The following is a 19,138-nucleotide window of genomic DNA, read 5'->3' on the forward strand; positions in this document are numbered from 1 at the left end:
CTCTCTCTCCCGCTCTCTCTCTCTCTCTCTGTCCTCACAATGAGGTTAGCAGCACCAGTAGCAGCAGCAGCAGCAGCAGTAGTAGATAGAGACAGTAGAACCACAGTTACTGCAGCAGCCAGGAGAGACTGTTCTTCAGCTGTGCACCACCTACCGCTGCATTCAGCACTGCCCTGAGAACGCCACGCTCATCCTTGTGCGCTCTCTCTCTCTCTCTCTCTCTCTCTCCCTCCCTGTAACAGTGATGGGGAAGACCACCATGTAGAGACAGAGAGGCGGCGGAGGCAACAGCAGAATATCAGCAATGGGAAGCCACACATGGAGCCGGTCTGGACTGCAGCCGTGGTGAGCCTGAGAGCGACGGGACTTGCGGCCATCATCACTGCCCTTCTCAGGACCTGACCACCGGGGCTGTCCAACGCTCACCTGGATGCTCCCCACTCGTGTCTCATCGTCCCCTCCTCTCCTCTCCTCGCACTCTGCTGCTCTTTCTCCTCTTCTCGTTTCTTCTCTTTGATGGTTTTTGGTCCGCTGATATCCGACAGCCTCTCCTGAAACGGAGAAGCTGCTCATCAATTTATCTCCTTTGGATTTTTCGGCCTCTTTTTTAATCTCTCTGTCTGCCTACATTACACGTGGCATTCCTTCCCCCCCTTTTTTGGTTGTTGTCGCCTGCTTAATACCTATTTTGGATTTTTTTGGTTGAGCCTGAGCTCCTCTCTCTACTGTGCAAGATTTTTTGATTGATCTATAAGCAATAAAGAAACACTTATCTAACTGACTTGACTAGCCGACATCATGGGGGACATGTCGAACAGCGATTTTTATGCCAAGAACCAAATAAATGAGAGCGACCGGGTGGCGGGCTTCGGCTGCTCGCTCATGGAGCTGCGCTCGCTGATGGAGCTGCGTGGCACGGAGGCAGTGGTCAAGCTCCAGGAGGACTACGGGGGTGTGGAGGGAATGTGCTCACGACTGCAAACCTCACCCACAGAAGGTGAGTGCCCGTGTTTGTGTTTGTGTGTGTGTGTGTGTGTGTGTGTGTGTGTGTGTGTGTCTGTGTGTGTGTATGTGTGTGCGCGTGGGTGTGTATATCAATATGCACGCTGGTGTGTATTGTACGAAGGACCTCATCTTGAGGAATGTGTTCTACTGTATATTGAGCCTATAATAAGATTGATGGTAGATTCACTGTTGGTTTGGATATGGATCAATATTTACTTGTTACACCTTCTTTATTTGATATTAAAGACACTACTAAAGGCACAGACATGCAGGAACCTTGTCAAGCACCTGGAGAAATGCGTAAGCACAGCATCAGAACAGCAGGCAGGGGAGGGAGTCCCGTTTGAGGGGACTAATGACAATCCTTCTCAGCCAGCCTGTTTAGTATGCATAGAAATCTCTATGGACAGTTTAGCTCCTGTCACTCCCCCTCTCCCACACAAGCCCCCCACCCTCCCTTGTCATTCTCCCACCCGCGCAACACAGTAGAGGTTTGGGCCACGTGGGATGTTGTGAGTGGAATGAGAAAGCAAAAAAAAACTACACCTGTTTCCTAGGTATTTGTATTCCGTTTAATAATTTGGAAAACATGGTAAATAATTCATTTTTGCAGTACAAATATCACCTTTCTACCTTTACTTTTTCAGTGTAAAAAATAAAATCCAGACTAGTTTGCGATTGTTACGTAAAAATTCTGTATTTGTATTCATTACAAAGAGGATCACGTAGCACATAGCTGCATTCACTCATGCACTATTTAATCCCTAAATTTATACTCAGAGCATATACAGATGAACCACTCTCATGGCTCCATCTGTGCTGTGAAGATTTATAACTCTGTTGAATTCATCCGCCTCCCCTTGACGTCGGGATCATTGATCAGTATTCATGTAGCGTCACGTGTGTGATATCAGAAGTAACCTGTAACCTTAGAGGCAGATAGTCCAAGAAGATTGGGTTTCCTGGTCTCCTCGTCCAACAGCACCACTTCTAGGTCAGCGGGTGATAATACCTGCGGCAAGACAACAGCAGAGTAAATGAGATCGGTTTGGGAGAAACGTTCCTGTCACTGAGTTGAACAAACAGTAAAACAGAAGCTCTGATCAGTACTGAGTCAGATACAGGAGGCAGTGTCTGTTGCTGATCTCCCTATTTGCACCATCACAGTGAAACGATGCCCGCAGTGCTGCAGGAAACACTGAGTTTAAACTGAATTTGAACTAGCAATACAATTATCATAACAGACATCAAATTCTAATTTAATATTTCCCATTCTCATAAGCATTCTGACTATTGCATTATGTCAGGGCCCTAAACACTAACCCAGAATCACGGCCCCGCAGACTTGCAATAAAGCTGAAAATTAAAGTAATTACAATTCTCAAATAGAAATTGGAATAGTGTGATTATTAACATGCTTTCTGTCACTGGTAATCTGATTTGTTCAATCTAGCATTTCATTTCTTCTGTCGTCTACAGCAGTAAATGGCACTGTGGGGAAAGTACATTTTTCACTTGATTATCTTACAGCATTACAGAAAAGTAAACGTGATAATATATATATATATATATATATATATATATATATATATATATATGTATATAAGTATATACACACACATATACTTATAATTTTTGTTAATGGCCAAGTCCTAGTGATATAGTTCATTTAAGACATTGCCATTTGCTAGTGCAGTTTCATATGAACTCCCAAGCCTACAGTGAAAAATGTTAGTTTCCCCTCGTTGTCCATTAGGAAATGGGGAGGTCATGCCATGTCGTCTGGATTGTTTAAAACATCACAATGTGCATGTGCCGTTCATTATTTCTCAGAATTGTGGCATTTGTGAAATTAAGAAGAATATGTTGTGTAGCTTGTGCTCGAGCTTGTTTTTATTTGTCAGTAAATCCATTTATCAAATCCACGTGTTTTGGTTCAAATCTTAGCCCGGTACTAACAAGCAGGACGCCCCCCTCTTCGCTCATAAGTGCTTATAATTATTAATTGCGAATAATGAATAATTGTAACTCTCGCTCGAGCATCCACTTAGTGGAAACTGAGTAATGGTATCTGCTGTATCTATTTGCCTTAGTGATCCCAGGTGTTTCCATGTTTATGCTGTGTGGTTGCTCCGCGGAACATATGTTACCTCAGAAATATGATCGTGGCAATTATCCTTGAAGGCATTCTGTATTGCTCGCTGTCGTCATGTGTGGTGTGTGTAATGTGTATGTGTCCCAGGGGGCCTGCGTTTGATGGTTAGAGGCCCTGAGCACGGTTGACCTATTAGCCCCGCGTACTGTTGCCTATACCAGCGCTCTCACATGATACTAACAGTTCATGAATGGCCATGCTCCGTTATACAGCGCAAATACATAATGGCTTTCTGAATATACAAATGCAACCAGTGAAGTGGTTGTGCACTTGCCTTCACATGCACTTGGCGCTAAGATACTGCAGCAGTGTTTTCTTCGGCACGTGAAACTATACAATCTAGAGGAAAAGACACAAATAATAATGATCCAACTGTCATTTGAGAGCCTGTTGATTTATTCATCTACATTATCTTTGCTTTGGGATTAGAGAACATGGGGATCACTGCATAGTTGCATATATGAACGACTACAGGGACTGTCACAGTAACTCTCACACAGGATACACATTAGCCATAGTTTGAGGAAACATATCTCTGTTATTAACACTACACCTTACAGACACTTAAAGAATCTTCCTGAAGGTATTGCTTTCATAAAGTTTTAAATGATTCTAACCAATTCAACATTTCCAGTTAAAGAAATATAAAGCAGTTGTCTGGTTTTTAAAATCAAAATTGCATGAAATACCTTTGTTCGTGATTATGATATTTATCATATATGCTGACGGCACATGTAACTCCATAACCATGGATGTACTTTCAGTTTTCCCAGTCGCTTTCATACCTGCACACAGGATGGAGTTACCTATTTGTTGCCTTGTAGGTGAATGTGGGGTGAAGAAGCTAGCGTTTCCCTGAGGCAGGCAGTGAGTGAAGGGCATGAGTCATTACGGGGCCAGATGGGATGTCAGACTATACAGCTCGGTTTTCGAGAAGGGATGGCAGGAAGGCGCCCGGGACGCGGCCTGTTTCTCGCGAGACAGAGATAAAAGACAGTTGGTGGGTGCTCACGATACTCTACCATTTTCCTCAAGAGACCGGTGAAGAGCCGGTAGGTCCTCCTGCGCAGGGGAGCAGGGAACTGTTCGAGTGCTCGGGGCATAGCCATTCTTCGAGAGGTCGGGAGGATGAAGAGGTGCTCAGGGCACTGGTAGTCTTTGATGTTGTGGAAAAGGGAGGGGATAGGAGGGTACTCGGCCAAACCTTGCGGGAAAGGAGAAATAAATCTAGTTCCGTGTGGAAACAACGCTAAATGCAAGGAGTCTGATTTCAGGCAGTGTTGACGTGCCCGTAGATATAGATGATATGAGGCAGTGAATGATTAAAAAGTGCATCGCTACAGTTTCGGATTAAATATTATTGCTTTATGTTATTGTCTTTTTTCTCTTTCTTTGAGGGATATTAGTCCTGGGAATTTAAAAAAAAAATACAGTTTGTAACTGCCATAGTCGCTGAAGAATTGCACATCACTGTGACTTCACACCAAAGTGATGGGACGAAGTGTTGTCACGCCGGGGGGAGATAAGTGCTAAATGCTAATTAATACAGCTGGACGGAATTCAATTTACCCACAATAAAATTCAGCACTTTTTCTTTTTCAATAACTTATATTATACCCAGCCGGGAAATAAGACTTTTTATTATATATCCAACCATCCAAATTCCTTTAAATTCATATCCTCACCATCACCTCTCTTCCTTTTTAATATTTTCCATCCATGAGAGGGCGGCTGGTATATTTTTCATCTTGTGTGTGTGTGTGTATATATGTGATCAGCAATACTCATGTAATAATGTAGTGATGACGACTGAGTACTCGCAGGTCGCAATGTCAACATGTTGATGGTTGTCGTTGCAGCGTGTGATCCTATTGCAAAATGGTCTCCGTTTTTTTTGCCCTCTATCACCACACTTCCTTTCAGTCTCCTTAATACCACCTTCTCCTCTCCATCTCTTATTGGCCCCCAGTTCCCTGTTTCACATGTTCTTCCTCCACCATCTATAAATCTCCCTTCGGATCATCTTTTCTCTTCCTCCAGAGACACAATTGGTTTATGATGAAGACCATATCAAATATCTTGAAAACACACCAACTCCACATCTATGATGTAATGATCTCTAACCTCAAATGAAAAATACCTTCCTTTTAATCATTTATATCCTGACTAAGATGGTGAACCTCAAGCCTCCTGCTTCTCTCGTCCTCATCTCTTTCACAGTGTGGAATCTAATGATGATTACCGGTAGCTGTGATTTTTTGTTGTTGTATAATATTAAAGTATAATTTGTGCAAAGACGCTACGCTGAATCAAACGCGATCATTCAGCATTTATTAAGAGCCAAGAGTTTGAGGAGAGGCTTCAAAACCACTTCAGGTCTGCTTCTTGGCCCGGATCAGTGACTTCCTGGAGTATCCACTGGTTGCCTGGCAACTGCCCCCTGCCCAAGAAACAGTCCGGCACATGAGCCACTGTAGGATGGCAAATTATTGTTTAGTCAGCTTGTTTGTGGTAGGGATTAACCAAATGAGATATATGACGTGTTCATTAGTGAGTTTCAGAGGCGGCCGGTGAATGGTTTCTGTTTGCCAGGTTAGCTGACTGGCTGCTGTACAGATATAAAAGTGGCATCATTTGGCAAGAATGCAAATATGTTCTCCCAAATCCGCAACTCCATCGGTGACGTCTGATGTAAATCTTAATTCTTACATCTTCCTACCTACCAACCTTTCTCCTTCCCTGCACCCTCCAGACCTCCTCATCATCATTATCAACCCTTCCACTCTTAGTCCCATTTTTTCTCTCTCTCTCTCTCTCTCTCTCTCTCTCTCTCTCTCTCTCTCTCTCTCTCTCTCTCTCTCTCTCTCACCGCACCTCACCACCTCCTCCCTTCTCTCTCTCCTCTCTGCTCCCATTTCTATTTCGGTGTCCTGCATGGTCGGTCGCTCATATCCCAGTGGGCCGGTGTACAGCGTAGCCTAAATAGACTTTGCTCTACATCTGTAACCTTCATCATCTCTCTATCCTGCTCTCACCTCTTTAACTAAGTTAGTAACAACGTCACAGCGCCGGGGAAAAAAGTAGTCCACGGTTTCTACGGCATTTAAATTGTTGTTTGCACTTGTCAGTGGAAAACCTTTCGTATTACAGATCATTGTAGGTTTTAATAAGTAGGAAAAAAAAGGCTGCGAATGCAGGTGTCTATGAGTTGATTGAGGACAGTTGTTTTTATAGCAGATCCCTGCATTGCTTGCTGTTGGCCAGATGATACATTATACATGGTGCCTGTATTTCTCATGGCAGGAGGTTGTTCCTGGTTCGTGTGTAACTAGTCCACTCACTGAGGTGAACTCTTAATTTTTTAAGCCTGATTAACTCAACACCATTATTGGTCTTGATGCTGATCTCTAACCTGGGTTATTTCTCTGTGTCCATGCGGAAGAGACAACAGTCAGAAGTGTAAAAAAGAACTCTCATCTTTTCTTCTCCTCTAATGTGCAGTTACCTGATACCGTTTCCTCCGACAGGTACAGTTGTCCATGTAGCATCATATTTAGCATCATAGTTTACTGTAACATTGAGAGAGTGCTGTGCTACTATTGCTCTTTTTTATTCCTCCTACATATCACACTTGCTACGTTCCGTTCCCATGATGAGCTCTTTGTGACTTCTATACATAACTCAGGAAGCTTTTCTCCCCACTCATCTGTCATCCGCCTCTTCTCCCCGTCTCTCTATCTTTTCTCTCACTCTCCCTCTTTCCTCTCTGAGTTGGCCATTTTCCATCTCTCACACACATCTTCTCCCATGTTTTCCCACTAATCTTTATTCATCCCTCCCTTGAAATGACGTCCACCGACCGTTCAGCCTGGGTGCTGCTGCATCTCAGCATCTCACATTGTCCTCTTCTATTCTTAACCCTTCTCCTCCTTTCTTCAACCACATCCCACCTCTCCTCCTTTGCTGTCTTACTTTGCCACCTCCCCTCCATCCATCCCTCTATCCATCCACCCCCCCCCCCCCCTGATGATCATACTAATCGCGTCCTCCAGTCGCAGCACCACGAGCACGTTCCCCTCTGACGCAGTCTATTTAATCTCTGTCCCACAAGGGATCTCTCACATGGATCCGCCGTCTCTTTAATAAGGACAGTTTCTCCTGCTCCTTCTCCTCCTCCTTCACTCGGCTCCTCTCCTCTCTGCCCTCCCTTCTCCTCCGCTCCCCTGGTGACTCTGTAAAAAGGATAGAAAAGGTATAAAAAGAGAGAGAGAGAGAATGAAATAGGAGGCAGTGAAGAAAGGGAGAGAGAGAGACGGCTCTCAGAGGACAGATTATAAATGATTCACAGCCATTTTGCTCTGTAAGGGAGCAAAACCACATCGTGGGCAGACACACACACACACACACACACACATTCACACAAATACACACCGCTACTCACACAGGTGCTCTGCAAGTGTAGTAGCTGTGACCTTGAGGTAGACTGAAGCAGTAAGCGTCGTGGCGCTGTGGTCAGCCACTCTGCATTAGCACTCTCAATGTGCAATATTAAGAAGATTTACTGGGAGAAAGGAATGTGCTGCAGCCGTCAGGAGCAGGTCAGCTAATACGGTTAGGTGTTAAACGTATTACTTTTGTACTTTGTAGTGGATCACTAACATTTTAATCACATTTATGGTTTCCATAATGCACACTCAAATGTAAAAGATGAATTTCAGCTTTAAACCACAGCTTTCTGCCGGTCCAAAGGTGACAAAGCGTCTGGTGTTGGTTAATGTAGTAATTTCACCAGTTACAATGGAAGGTTGACCCACTGAACTAAAAAGCAATTTCATGTGTGACACGGTTTGCATAAAAAAAAGGCTTGATAATATATTTTTGGATTATGTTGGTTTTAAAGACATTGGTGAAATTAACCAAAGGAACAATAATTTTAATGTGCTTATACATCTTATATACTTAATATCAATAACACTATACACATGGCTGGCAGTGAAGTCAGCTGTCCCAAGAGATGCCTGACTGAATTAAGAGGACAGATGCCAAAAACCAGACTACTGGCCTGTTCCCATGGAGCCGGGCGCTGACTCACAGCAGTGGACTATACAGTATAACTGTCTGGGTGATTGTATACCATAGTGTACAGATTGTAGACAGTAGACGTGACTGATCGTGGCTGACATTGTAAATTCCAGATTTGAAAACTGACTCACTCTAAAAGCAACTCAGTGCTGGGAAGAACAGCATATTCCCCTTGAGAAGCTAATGTAAAACAAACATCTTCCCCAAAGTGGACACTAAGGTTTTGAACTGTGTACAAATCTCTAGAGCAGTTGTTCCAGATAGTCCAGCTTACATCTCACATCACCTATTGTAATTCTTATACACGGCATCAGCCACAAATCAAAGCTAATTTTATTGTCACCCAATTTTCTTTTGTCGTCTTCATCTTTCACCCATGATATTTAAAGTTCTTGTTATTTTTTGCCTTCAGTACAATGATGGAGTAAGAATCCTTATCAAGGCTGGGAATTAAATCTCCTAACTATGTTTGATTCTTGCATTGCTTTTAATGCTTAGAATATGAACTACACCCTGTGGTCGACAGTCTTTTTTCCCTGTCTTGCAAGTAACAGGTGACATATCGTTGGTCATAAACAATATATGCATCCAGTTCTCGTCCGCCGCAAAGGTTCTGACTCTGAATCTGAACTGCTGCAGGCCTGGGAGTACGGGGTTTGGATAGCGAGCTGACAGACGTGGCAAGGCTTTTGGCTGCGATATGCAGCGCCATGAACGGCTTCTTTCTCTCCATGTCAGCTCTTTCTCTGAGTTGACCTCTCTCCTCCCTCTTCTCCTGCTGTGGGCCAGAACAAGGGTGGTACCCCTGCTGCCAATGCGGACAGACGGCGTTTCCTTCTCAAGGGCACACGGACAGATACAGTCTTGGTCCTGAACCAGCTCTGCCTTGTTGACGGGCACAGAGCAGCTATCTCTCAACTTTTACACACATTGTAGAGAAGAATACAATACCATCCATCAAGCTTAAAAGAGGAACCGGAACTCTGATGCCTTCTTGGCCTGAGTTAGACTTTAACCTTCCCTGAGCCTTTATGATTTCAGTATGCCTTGCCCATTGGCATAGAGGAAACAGAAACTGAGCCTGTTTGGTCTTTAGACTCAACACAGCAACAATTCAATGAATCTTTAGCTGCATAACAAGGGCAGGGATTAATACTCTTTCAAGTCTTCACTGTTATTTCCATATAGAGTTAGTGTAAACTCGTATTGCAAGAGTCTTCACTGGTTGAAAGATATATTATTTTATGCTGTAATCCATTAAAACATCTTGATAAATGTATATATATTTTTTTATTCGACTCAATCAGCATTTCTGTATTTCTCTTGCGGTTCCTTGCAAACTGACAATAAGGGTGGCACATTAGGAGCATGTAGACTTCGCTTACCTGTCATGACTATTTCATGACTCTCTCTGGTAGTTTGAATTTTAATAGCTGTCCCTATTGTGTCCGGAGCTTATCTGAGCCTCGGGGCGAAACCAGAGACTGACACCCAGATGGGAGACGGCAGATAGACCACTGTCACTCTCCCTTTCAGCCTCTCGCTCTCCCTTTTCACTCCTGTGTGTGTGTGTGTGTGTGTGTGTGTGCGTGTGTGTGTGCGTGTGCGCACAAGAGGGAAAATAGAACAGCTCCCAATTAACATGTTTGGCTAAAACTGCAGAAACTGAATTACAGAGTCAGTCCCACTCTGTAAACTCTTGCTTAAGCATTCCTAGACATTTAGATTTCTCCAAAATCATACATTAGAAGACCATGACCATCTTCCTAGTTAACTCTAGGAACTCTATTGTTTGTGAATTGGAATTTAAATTAATTAATCAGCTCTAAATCTTCTACAACATTAAAGCTTTTAAAAACCATCTAATGTTTCTGTTTCTGTTTCTAATGCCCCCACAATCTCACTATCCCTTTTTCTCTCCAGGTCTCTCTTCCTCTCTCTTCTCACACACACACACACACACACACACACACACAGAGGGTGTAAACAGACGTCTCATTAATGTTGTGTCCACATCTAGGGCAGTCGGTCCAGCTATCATTACGGTGTTTGAGGCTCAGACGGTGGAACAGATACACATAATGACTAATAAAATCACTAAGAGACTCGTATTATTTCCATTGTTTTTCAATTATGAGCCTCTGAAAAAGGTTGAATGAAGACATTAATTGGTCAAAAGATATATTTTTCAGAAGATTCCCTGAACAACATTTTTACGCTTTCGCACCAGCGTCGGCTGTTGCCGGGGGCATTACTGCATGTATCCGTCCGGCCCGATTCTTGTGAAAGGGATACCTCAGTCTATCTCAAGGTGAACGATCAAGGTCACTCTGACCTCAGAACTTTGTTTTCCCCTCGTAATGATTTCTAAGGCTAAATATGAAGAAAATTCAGTCTAATAAGATAAAAGGATAATGTGACAACATCTGTGATATGTTATCATGTGCTAAACTCACCATATTGACATCATAGACATCATAACTTTTTCCGAAAAAGAACATTCATTTTAGAGTAAAATAGACGATAACGCATCGTAGTACCAAGTCGGCACTGGTCAAAAAGAGAAACCAACGGGTGACGTCACGGTGTGTTGCCACCTGATCTGAATCAGATATACTGGGCCAAGCATTTGAACACAAACGAGGAATTTGAGTCCGTCTCTTGTTTCTCTCAATGAACGTACCCACTAATAGAGTAGACACAGCAGAGCAAGAGCACAAAGCTTAACAAAGTCAAGTCAAATAAATTCTATTTTATATATCTCCATATCACAAATGAAAAATTGTGCCTGGAGGCGCTTCACAATATCTGACGACATCCTCCATCCTCAGACCCTCGACTCAGAGGAAGAACAATTGACAAGCAGAATGTAGGGAACCCGGTTAATGTTTTATCTGATCTGGTTGGCGGAGGCACACGACTGCGAGGCGGTAATTCTAGTTTACGCGGCTGTCCTGCTTCCCACAGACGTGTCATTTGTTGAAACGGCTTTAGGAGAAATCAGGTGACACAGAGGAACCCGCCACCAATGCCAACATGGCAGAAACGTCACCGCACGAGAATGAGATCGAACATAGGCGTAATGTTAATACGATTAATCATTCCTTCCACATGCACAGACCCACAGATCTAGGATATAAACTGGGAGTCGCCCATGCATGCACCGAAATTTCCACACAATAATATACGTTTCATGAATTGAAAAGGACCATATGCACTGATTCCTTCATCCCACATGAGTCACCGTCAGCTTGTTTCTGTCCCCCCCCCGTGCTGCTCATGATGTGCTTCTTGCCAGGCCTCCAAAGAAGACGTTCTAAGAGGTGTAAATTAAACCTTTGGGGATTCAAATTCTATGATATGAGCAGCATTACACCCAAGATACAGCTACCGTCTTTTCTATTAATGTTTTGTAGTCGCACAGGCCTGTTTTGCTTGCACACATTACATAATAATAACATTTACATAACATTTTAAGTTAAAACAGCAACAAAGGGGTGCAAAAGCTATTGCTATAGAAACAAGAGAACCCGTTTATTTTGGGGCATTAAAATGAATGTAAGAGGCAATATTCGGTCTTTGTGCCACCTTTGGTCATTCAGCTTCATCCTTACACTCATGTAGATATATTCAGCAAAATCTGATTCCTGAGTAATAATTAGTTATCTTGTGGAGTGAGTGGTGTGTATACATGTTTGTGACAGAGAGCGAGAGAGAGAGAGAGAGAGAGAGCTGTGATCTGTGATCTGTGTTCTCTCACTCCATTGTACCATCTCTTGCATGAGTCAGACTCATAGAGCACAGTGCCTGACAGCAGAACTCACCCACTTTAACAGCTGCCCCCACAGACTCACACACACACACACACACACCGCATTGAATGTTCCATTTTCTGCATTTCAACATTCATTTAATTTGGTTGTTGGGTGAACCTTACAAACCACACTGTCCTATGTCGTGTCCAACAATATATTCAGTTTCTTCTTCGTAGTTCCGGGGGGTTGGGATGCCCAGGTCCATGAGGTGGGCAAGGTTCCTATGATTAGGGATTAATGGGTTAGTGTGTGTGTGTGTGTGTGTGTGTGGGTGTGTGTGTGTGTTTATGTCCATACATGTATGCTGCATATGTCCGTCTGACGTTCACTGCCTCAATACTGTAAAGTTTCATTTAATATATAGTATGAAAACTATGTAATTAACCACATTCAAATTTTCGTTCCTATGTTTATTCCCCCCAATCTCTCAAACTAGTATAAAATATAAAAAATGTGTATATAACTGGAAGCCAGCCCTTTAGAAAATGGTGGAAACTGCTATCCCATATGTACAACGTTCCCAAAAAAAAAATTGCCCACCAAACCTCACTAATTACCCTCTATATCTCAAACAGAGAAAACAATTCGCTGGGGATTACATGCCTGTTTAAATTCGTGGCGCCCCCCATCCCCCTCTGTGGTTTTTTGCACGGATTAAACAAACAACATATAACGTGTTAATTAGTGTTGAATTAGTGTCTTCGTGCTAAGCTAGGCTAAACAGCTGCCGGCCCCAGCTGCGTACTTACCGTGCAGATGTGGGAGTGGGCTCAATCCTTTCATCCAACTCTCCGCGAGGAAAGAAAAAAAAAAGCAAATACATTAAGTGCATATCCCCCAAAATGCAAACTTGAAAGCATTTTTGCCTGTAAAAGCAGCCGCCATGACGAGACCTCATCTGAGCTCTCTACTGCGCAATGAACATTATTTTGTCAACACATGCAGAAAACCACCATAACAGGTCGCACTGTGGTGTCATTAGACACTCGTATGAAAACAAACACACACACATGCATACAGTGCACTCATGATGGGAAAGCCACGGTATCAGAAATTGCTCAGTGTCACTTTCCAGTCCATTACCTCTCAGATGGGACTGTCTATAGGGGAATGAACGATAGATCTGTGTGTGTGTGTGTGTGTGTGTGTGTGTGTTTGTGTGTGTGTGTGTGTGTGTGTGTGTGTGTGTGTGCACCCAGCCTGTGACTCCACATCAAATGAGAAGAGAGTGTGTTCCCTCAGTTGTTTGTTTACACACAGTACAGTGTGTCTGCCTGCGTGTTTGGCCTGCGAGAATGTGAGTTGTTCAATGGTCTGTACAGAAAAGAGCAAGACTGCATGTGTGTTGCTGCACTGACATGTCACATCCTCTCATCCTCGCAAAGAGAGAGAGCTTGCGAGCCTCCCGCTGTGCCCCCCTGTGCTCGCAATTGCAACAGGGCGTTGAGCGAACAGCAAAAAAAATCAGTGCACACAAAACCACATTGTAATCTGAGCAACGAAGACGAGATGAAGCCGAGGCGGAGCAGGTCTATAAACTGGAGAAACCTTCCGTGAACACGGAAAAACACAGCGTGCTGCTGCTGTTTTTAAATGCTTCACTAATACAGGTCCCCTGATGTTTCCCCCAAAACATCCAGCCCCACTGTCTGTAAGTGAAGAAGAAAAAAAAAAAAGTCTTCCTCTTTAATTGCGTCTTCATTTAACAGTGGGTGGACCTGCTGTGCTGCAGGGCGTGGCCGCCCTCACAAGAACAATTCGTTTAATTCACTTACATTCCTCACGACGGTTTCAGTGATTTGGATTCAATCTTTTTTTTTATTTTAAATTTCAGACTCTGCCCCAAATGAATGACCGAAAATGTCACAAACATGTATAAAGTGTGCTTCCACGTGTGTATGATACATTTGTATGTTCTAATCACAGTGTTAACCTATGCAGTTTACAAGAACGTGCATACTGTACACTGAGTTTTTACCTGCTTACAGTACATCTGTCTCTCAGGTGTGACTTATCCCCACATATTATTGTTGCTATACTCTCGACTCTCGTAATTGGTTTTAATATAAATTTTTTAAAAAGCCTTGAAATTACATGCATATATATATATATATATATATGTGTGTGTATATAAACACAGTATAGTCATATAGTTTGGAAAATGTATCACCTTGGAAACTGTAAACTATGATCCATTTGTTTGCACACATGAAAAATGACAAAAATCATATCGCAGTCAGCTTGACTGGCCAAGGACACAAGGAAGTTGACTCTGGTTTTTCAGTAAGTATCCGTGCACGTACATACGGAGTTAAGAACAAATGTAAAGGAAGAAACATGCAGCTCAAACACGGAAAACAAGTAGAAGGCAAATGTAAAAGCAATCCGGTGCATTGATCACTTGAGCTACAGCACCATAACATAATAATTAAGTACAGTATGTAATATCTTTCATATTGTCGTACATAAGCCCACCACCTTCTCAGCGAGAGTAAGGATATTTCTTTTTGCATTTTGTTGTCTTCGCTAACCTTTGTTTCGACTTCCTGTTTTCTGAGTCATTCCGCCTTCCTTTCAGCCCCCCCCATGCCATTTACTGATCCATAACACAACACCGTCTTTTTAATGTCGTCCTCAAGAAACTCACACCCTTCGCAGCTATTCCTAATGTAGTGTGCCTTTTGTGTCCCTCTCCTCTTTTATGGTATAAAATGGTGTCATTGTTATAGAGGTCATTCTCAAGGACACTGTGACACATTTCTCCATCACTCCCATTTTCTAATAAGAGCATGATAATTATCCACATTTTTACCGATGATGGGTTATTATTCATAGAGTTACTCTACATCCAGCCTACTCTTGTTCTGTGCTTTGGTCCCTGTCTCCCTCTTCTTCTTTATTTCCTCACCCTCTTGTGCTGTGTGAGTCACACTTCAACCGTCTCTGCCACCCCCCCCCCCCCCCTCTCTTTTTAAAATGGTGAGAGCTGAGAACACATGTTGAAGCTATTGATTTGCTGCAGGGAAAAAAAAAAGCATCAATATTTTTGCGTCGTTATGATGGTGATCATCATCATCGTACAACCCTGTTGCCATGGTGACTTGTATTGGACAATGTGGCTCTGAGTATTGTGAACGTGGGGGGGGGGGGGAGTTGATACAGAGAGGCAGGAAAACGTGAAAGAGAAGGCATGCAGGGGGAAAAATTGTTTGACATGATGCATAAAAACATTTTTTTATATAATTGTATCTTTGCTGCTGCACTATGATATGCTTATTTTACAAGGACATTTGGAGGTCATCGCACCTTTTCATTCTTCATTTTTTTTGTCTTAACATAACTGTGCATGTATACAGTATGTATGCGTCACAGAAAAAAAAAGACAAACACACACACTCAGGAGCACTTCAGAATTCATACATTCTCCAAGGTTCAGAGTCGCGGGTATTTCCACTGAACGAGTGGGATGCATAGCGTTTCCATGGAGATCTATTTTTAGCCACTGACAAAAAAGGGCCAACTGTTAAAATATGCCATAATGTTCCCTCTGACTGAAAAAAAATCCCACTTCCTCTCATGCAGTGGATAGCATAAAGTTTCTTTTTTCTTTTTCCTTTTTTTTTTTGTCCCTGTCCCCTCCATTTGGAAACAGGATGTTAGGTATAGTGCGTTTGGTCCAATTGGATTTGAATCACAGGTCCAGCTGCGGTTGACAGATCAGTACATTAAAAGCCATAAAATGAGAATGGTTTCAAAGTTTCAGAAAGTAATTTTGATAATTTAAGTCAGATATGAAGAAAAAAAACGCCAATTATATACGTTTCCTACTTCTCTCAATGTGAACATTTGATGCCTTTCTCTGTTTTATGTCACCATACATTTTTTTTAAAACTTAATGTTATAAACTGGCAATCAATTTTTTATGTTTCATTGACTAAACAATATGTGATAAATCGGTAAGGTAATTTACAACTTAATGGAAAAAACAATTATAAGTAGCCGCCCAAGTCTCATCATCATATTTTTAATGGCATAGTATGTTATTATGATTACATTAGTGTTGTCACCATGCCAAACTGCACGGTGGGGTTTGTTAAATGATCTACAGAAGCTCCTTTCAGAGCCAATTTGTCTTTTCATTACAGAAGCAGCTTCAGCTTCTCTTGGCCCTGAACTCAGAGAACCAGAGAAGCCTGTGCCGATAATTTATGGCGTTGTAATTTTTCTTGATTAATATCATTTCTCATTGTAATTACAAATTGTAATCATACACAATCAAGTATGGGCAGTTTTTTTATAGTATAAAAATGATTTATTAGAAAACTATTCTCTGGAAAGTAACTGGAAATGGCTTTAGAAAGACTTTAGGACATGTAGTCAAATTCATAAATAAGATTAAAAGGCAGGATGCATGGACTTTTGCCTAAATCTGCTGAGTCACCAGGTTGCTCACTGTTTGTTTTAAATCCATCATCTGATGATCTGAATAGGAACTGCATCTTATTCTAATAACATCATCTCCCATCTCGTTTTTCATTTTTCATACTGAATGTGGATTCACAAAGGCATTCACCATACAAACCTTCATAAAAGAAATAATAGCTCTTTACTAACATAAATCACCCATTATACTTGGAGTTTCATATCTATTCCCATCGATTGATCATATACATTTAGTACACAGTCGTTTGCCAGTATATTATCATCTTTTCAGACTTCAGTAGCTGGTAAACTATAGCACCAAGTTTTGTTTGTAATCATTCTTAATCCTTTCTGAGGATGTCGTGACTCATCCGTGTAACGCCACCGTTTAAAACCCACTGTTAGAGCAGTAAGGTGGGCTGATGGTATTTAGCCTAGAATATTTCAAAATCTGGCAGCAGTCAACTTTTAGCTGTGAGCGACACTGCAATCGGCCACCCAGGAATGAACGATAACGTAGCAAGAAGATTTTCCAGGAAGCAAAAAGTGTTGAATGATTGAGGAGATTGATTACAGCATAGCTCCCAAACTCAAAGACATTTAAGGAAAAGACCGTTAAAAGTTTCTAACAACGTTAAATGTCATTCTGAACCAATGCATCATCTCATACAGTGCAGAGGTCGCGCATGGAGGAGTACGCTGCGTTTTAATATGAAATGATTGTTTCCCTTATGCAGAGTGCACCTAGCTCCCCTGCCTACGGAATGAAATGTGGACTAGGTGTATTAGTATATGTATTTGTTATTTTTACCACCAGGACAAAAAAAAATGGTCAAAGCAGCATTCAATACAAATATGAATGAATGTTGTATTCAGTGTGCACCTGGCCTAGCTAAAAAAGATGGAGGGGTCTATACACACGCTGAATGTAGAATGTATCAATATGTTCGTCTCCGCTCGTGTGTGTGTGTGTGTGTGTGTGTGCGACCAATTGGAACTGGCTAAAGCCTGTTGATGTGAGCCCTAGTTTTACAATGCGATAGTGCTAGCAACTGCAGACAAGCTTGGCGAACCTTATCTCCCTCACACACACACACACACACACAGACATGTTTGTGTGTGATGTGAAGCAGGGTTCTGTGGAGATCAATGGAGGAACATGCTAGGTCCTCTCACTGAGACATTTAAAAGAGAATAGATAATGAGGCTATTTAAAGACTGATCTATTTGTAACCAGGGCATTCTCCCATGTAGGAGCTGGCAATTGTTCTCTTTTCTGCCTGCCCTCCTTCTTTCCCCTTCTCCTCCCTTTTCCTGCAACTCCTTCTGTCTTTTTCAAGTGAAACAGATCTACTTTTGCTGTTTTGCATTTTTTTTTTCTGCCGTATTTAAAACTGAATTTTCACACAATAGCTCAGTCGTCCTCTCCGTTTGTCCCTCTGTCTTCGTCCGCCGGTCGGAGACGGATCGTCACGTTCCGCTTTGCAGGCGTTAATAAGCCATCTCGCAGTCACATGTGGTCACATGCGAAGCGGTGTCATGCGGCGGTGATGTTATCAGGTGCCATCCAGGGCCACTCCTGGGAGACCCAGTGACGTACCGCGCATGACATAATGCTGTGGTAATGTCTGCGGTTGTTGAGGGAGAGAGAGAGCGAGACACAGAGACAGACCATCTACGAGCACTGTGTGTCTGTTCTCAGCATGCGGAGAACGGAGCTGCAATGAAAAAGCAGCCAGGCGCAAACCAGCAATGTGGCTGAGTAGAAATCCTTTATGAATAATTTCAACTGGCCCTTAGTTACCAGCCTTGACTTAGGATCTACTAGTGAGTGTTGGTCAGAAGATCTTAGCTCTTTGCTTTTAAGGTCCGTTACAAAAGATAATTCACCACATACAAAACACTCAGTGTGCTGTGATTCTGAATCAACCACATTTTAAACTTGTATAATGCATCTTTAAAGGAAAGTTTGAAGAAAAAGTAAACTGGCACCCAAAAGGCTAAGCATTTGTAGTGATGCTGTTTGGATTATGAAGTTCAAATGACCTCTAGCCAAAGTACTGCATGTGCTTTTGCCACATTACTTGAGAGCTGCTGTACACAAATACATTTCTGAACAGAAGTCTAAAAGTAAATTGTGCCTCAAGCCAGTGTGAAGGTTTTTTTCTTCTTCAGATAAAAGCACAAAAGATATTTATGTACAGTGGTTCATGGTGTATATGAGGAGGTGGATGAGGCCCTCATCTCTGAGAGCAGAATTATATAAGGAACCATGACTCAAGCTGGTAATTAGAGACGGCTTGTGTGTGTGCTGTGAAACTGAGAAAGAACAATAAAACGCAAAACTGGCTCTAGATCAGAACTATTCACTTAAAAGAAAAGAACATTTTAAAAATAGTTTTTTTTTTTAAAACTCAGCAGTTTCATTTGCAGTTTTAAACTGTGGTGAGGATGAAAATGGCGATTTTCTTGGATCAAATAAAAAAGAAAGCAGAAATCTGTGTCTTTATATATCTATATATAGATATATATATATATATATCTATATATATGCAGTGTAAAACTACTGCAACACAAAAGTAACAAACAACTACAATCATTGTGCAGTGATGTACCGTCCTATCAATGAATCGCTCATTCCCCCCCCCCCCTCCCCTCT

At 42.1% G+C, this 19,138-nt stretch overlaps 1 protein-coding gene across 9 annotated transcripts in view; it reads left to right on the plus strand.

Moving 5' to 3' along the window:
* atp2b2 (ATPase plasma membrane Ca2+ transporting 2) overlaps positions 1 to 19,138 on the plus strand; it is a 107,579-nt gene that overhangs the window by 46,042 nt on the left and 42,399 nt on the right. For all 9 annotated transcript variants that reach the window (XM_035631820.2, XM_035631809.2, XM_047332474.1 and 6 more), the window contains one exon: positions 243 to 997. In XM_035631820.2, coding sequence (XP_035487713.2) covers positions 799 to 997 — 199 coding nt within the window. In that variant the 5' untranslated portion in view covers positions 243 to 798. The remainder of the gene's footprint in view (positions 1 to 242; positions 998 to 19,138) is intronic.

This window comes from Scophthalmus maximus, chromosome 6, assembly GCF_022379125.1.
Source record: "Scophthalmus maximus strain ysfricsl-2021 chromosome 6, ASM2237912v1, whole genome shotgun sequence".
Taxonomy (NCBI): Eukaryota; Metazoa; Chordata; class Actinopteri; order Pleuronectiformes; family Scophthalmidae; genus Scophthalmus; species Scophthalmus maximus.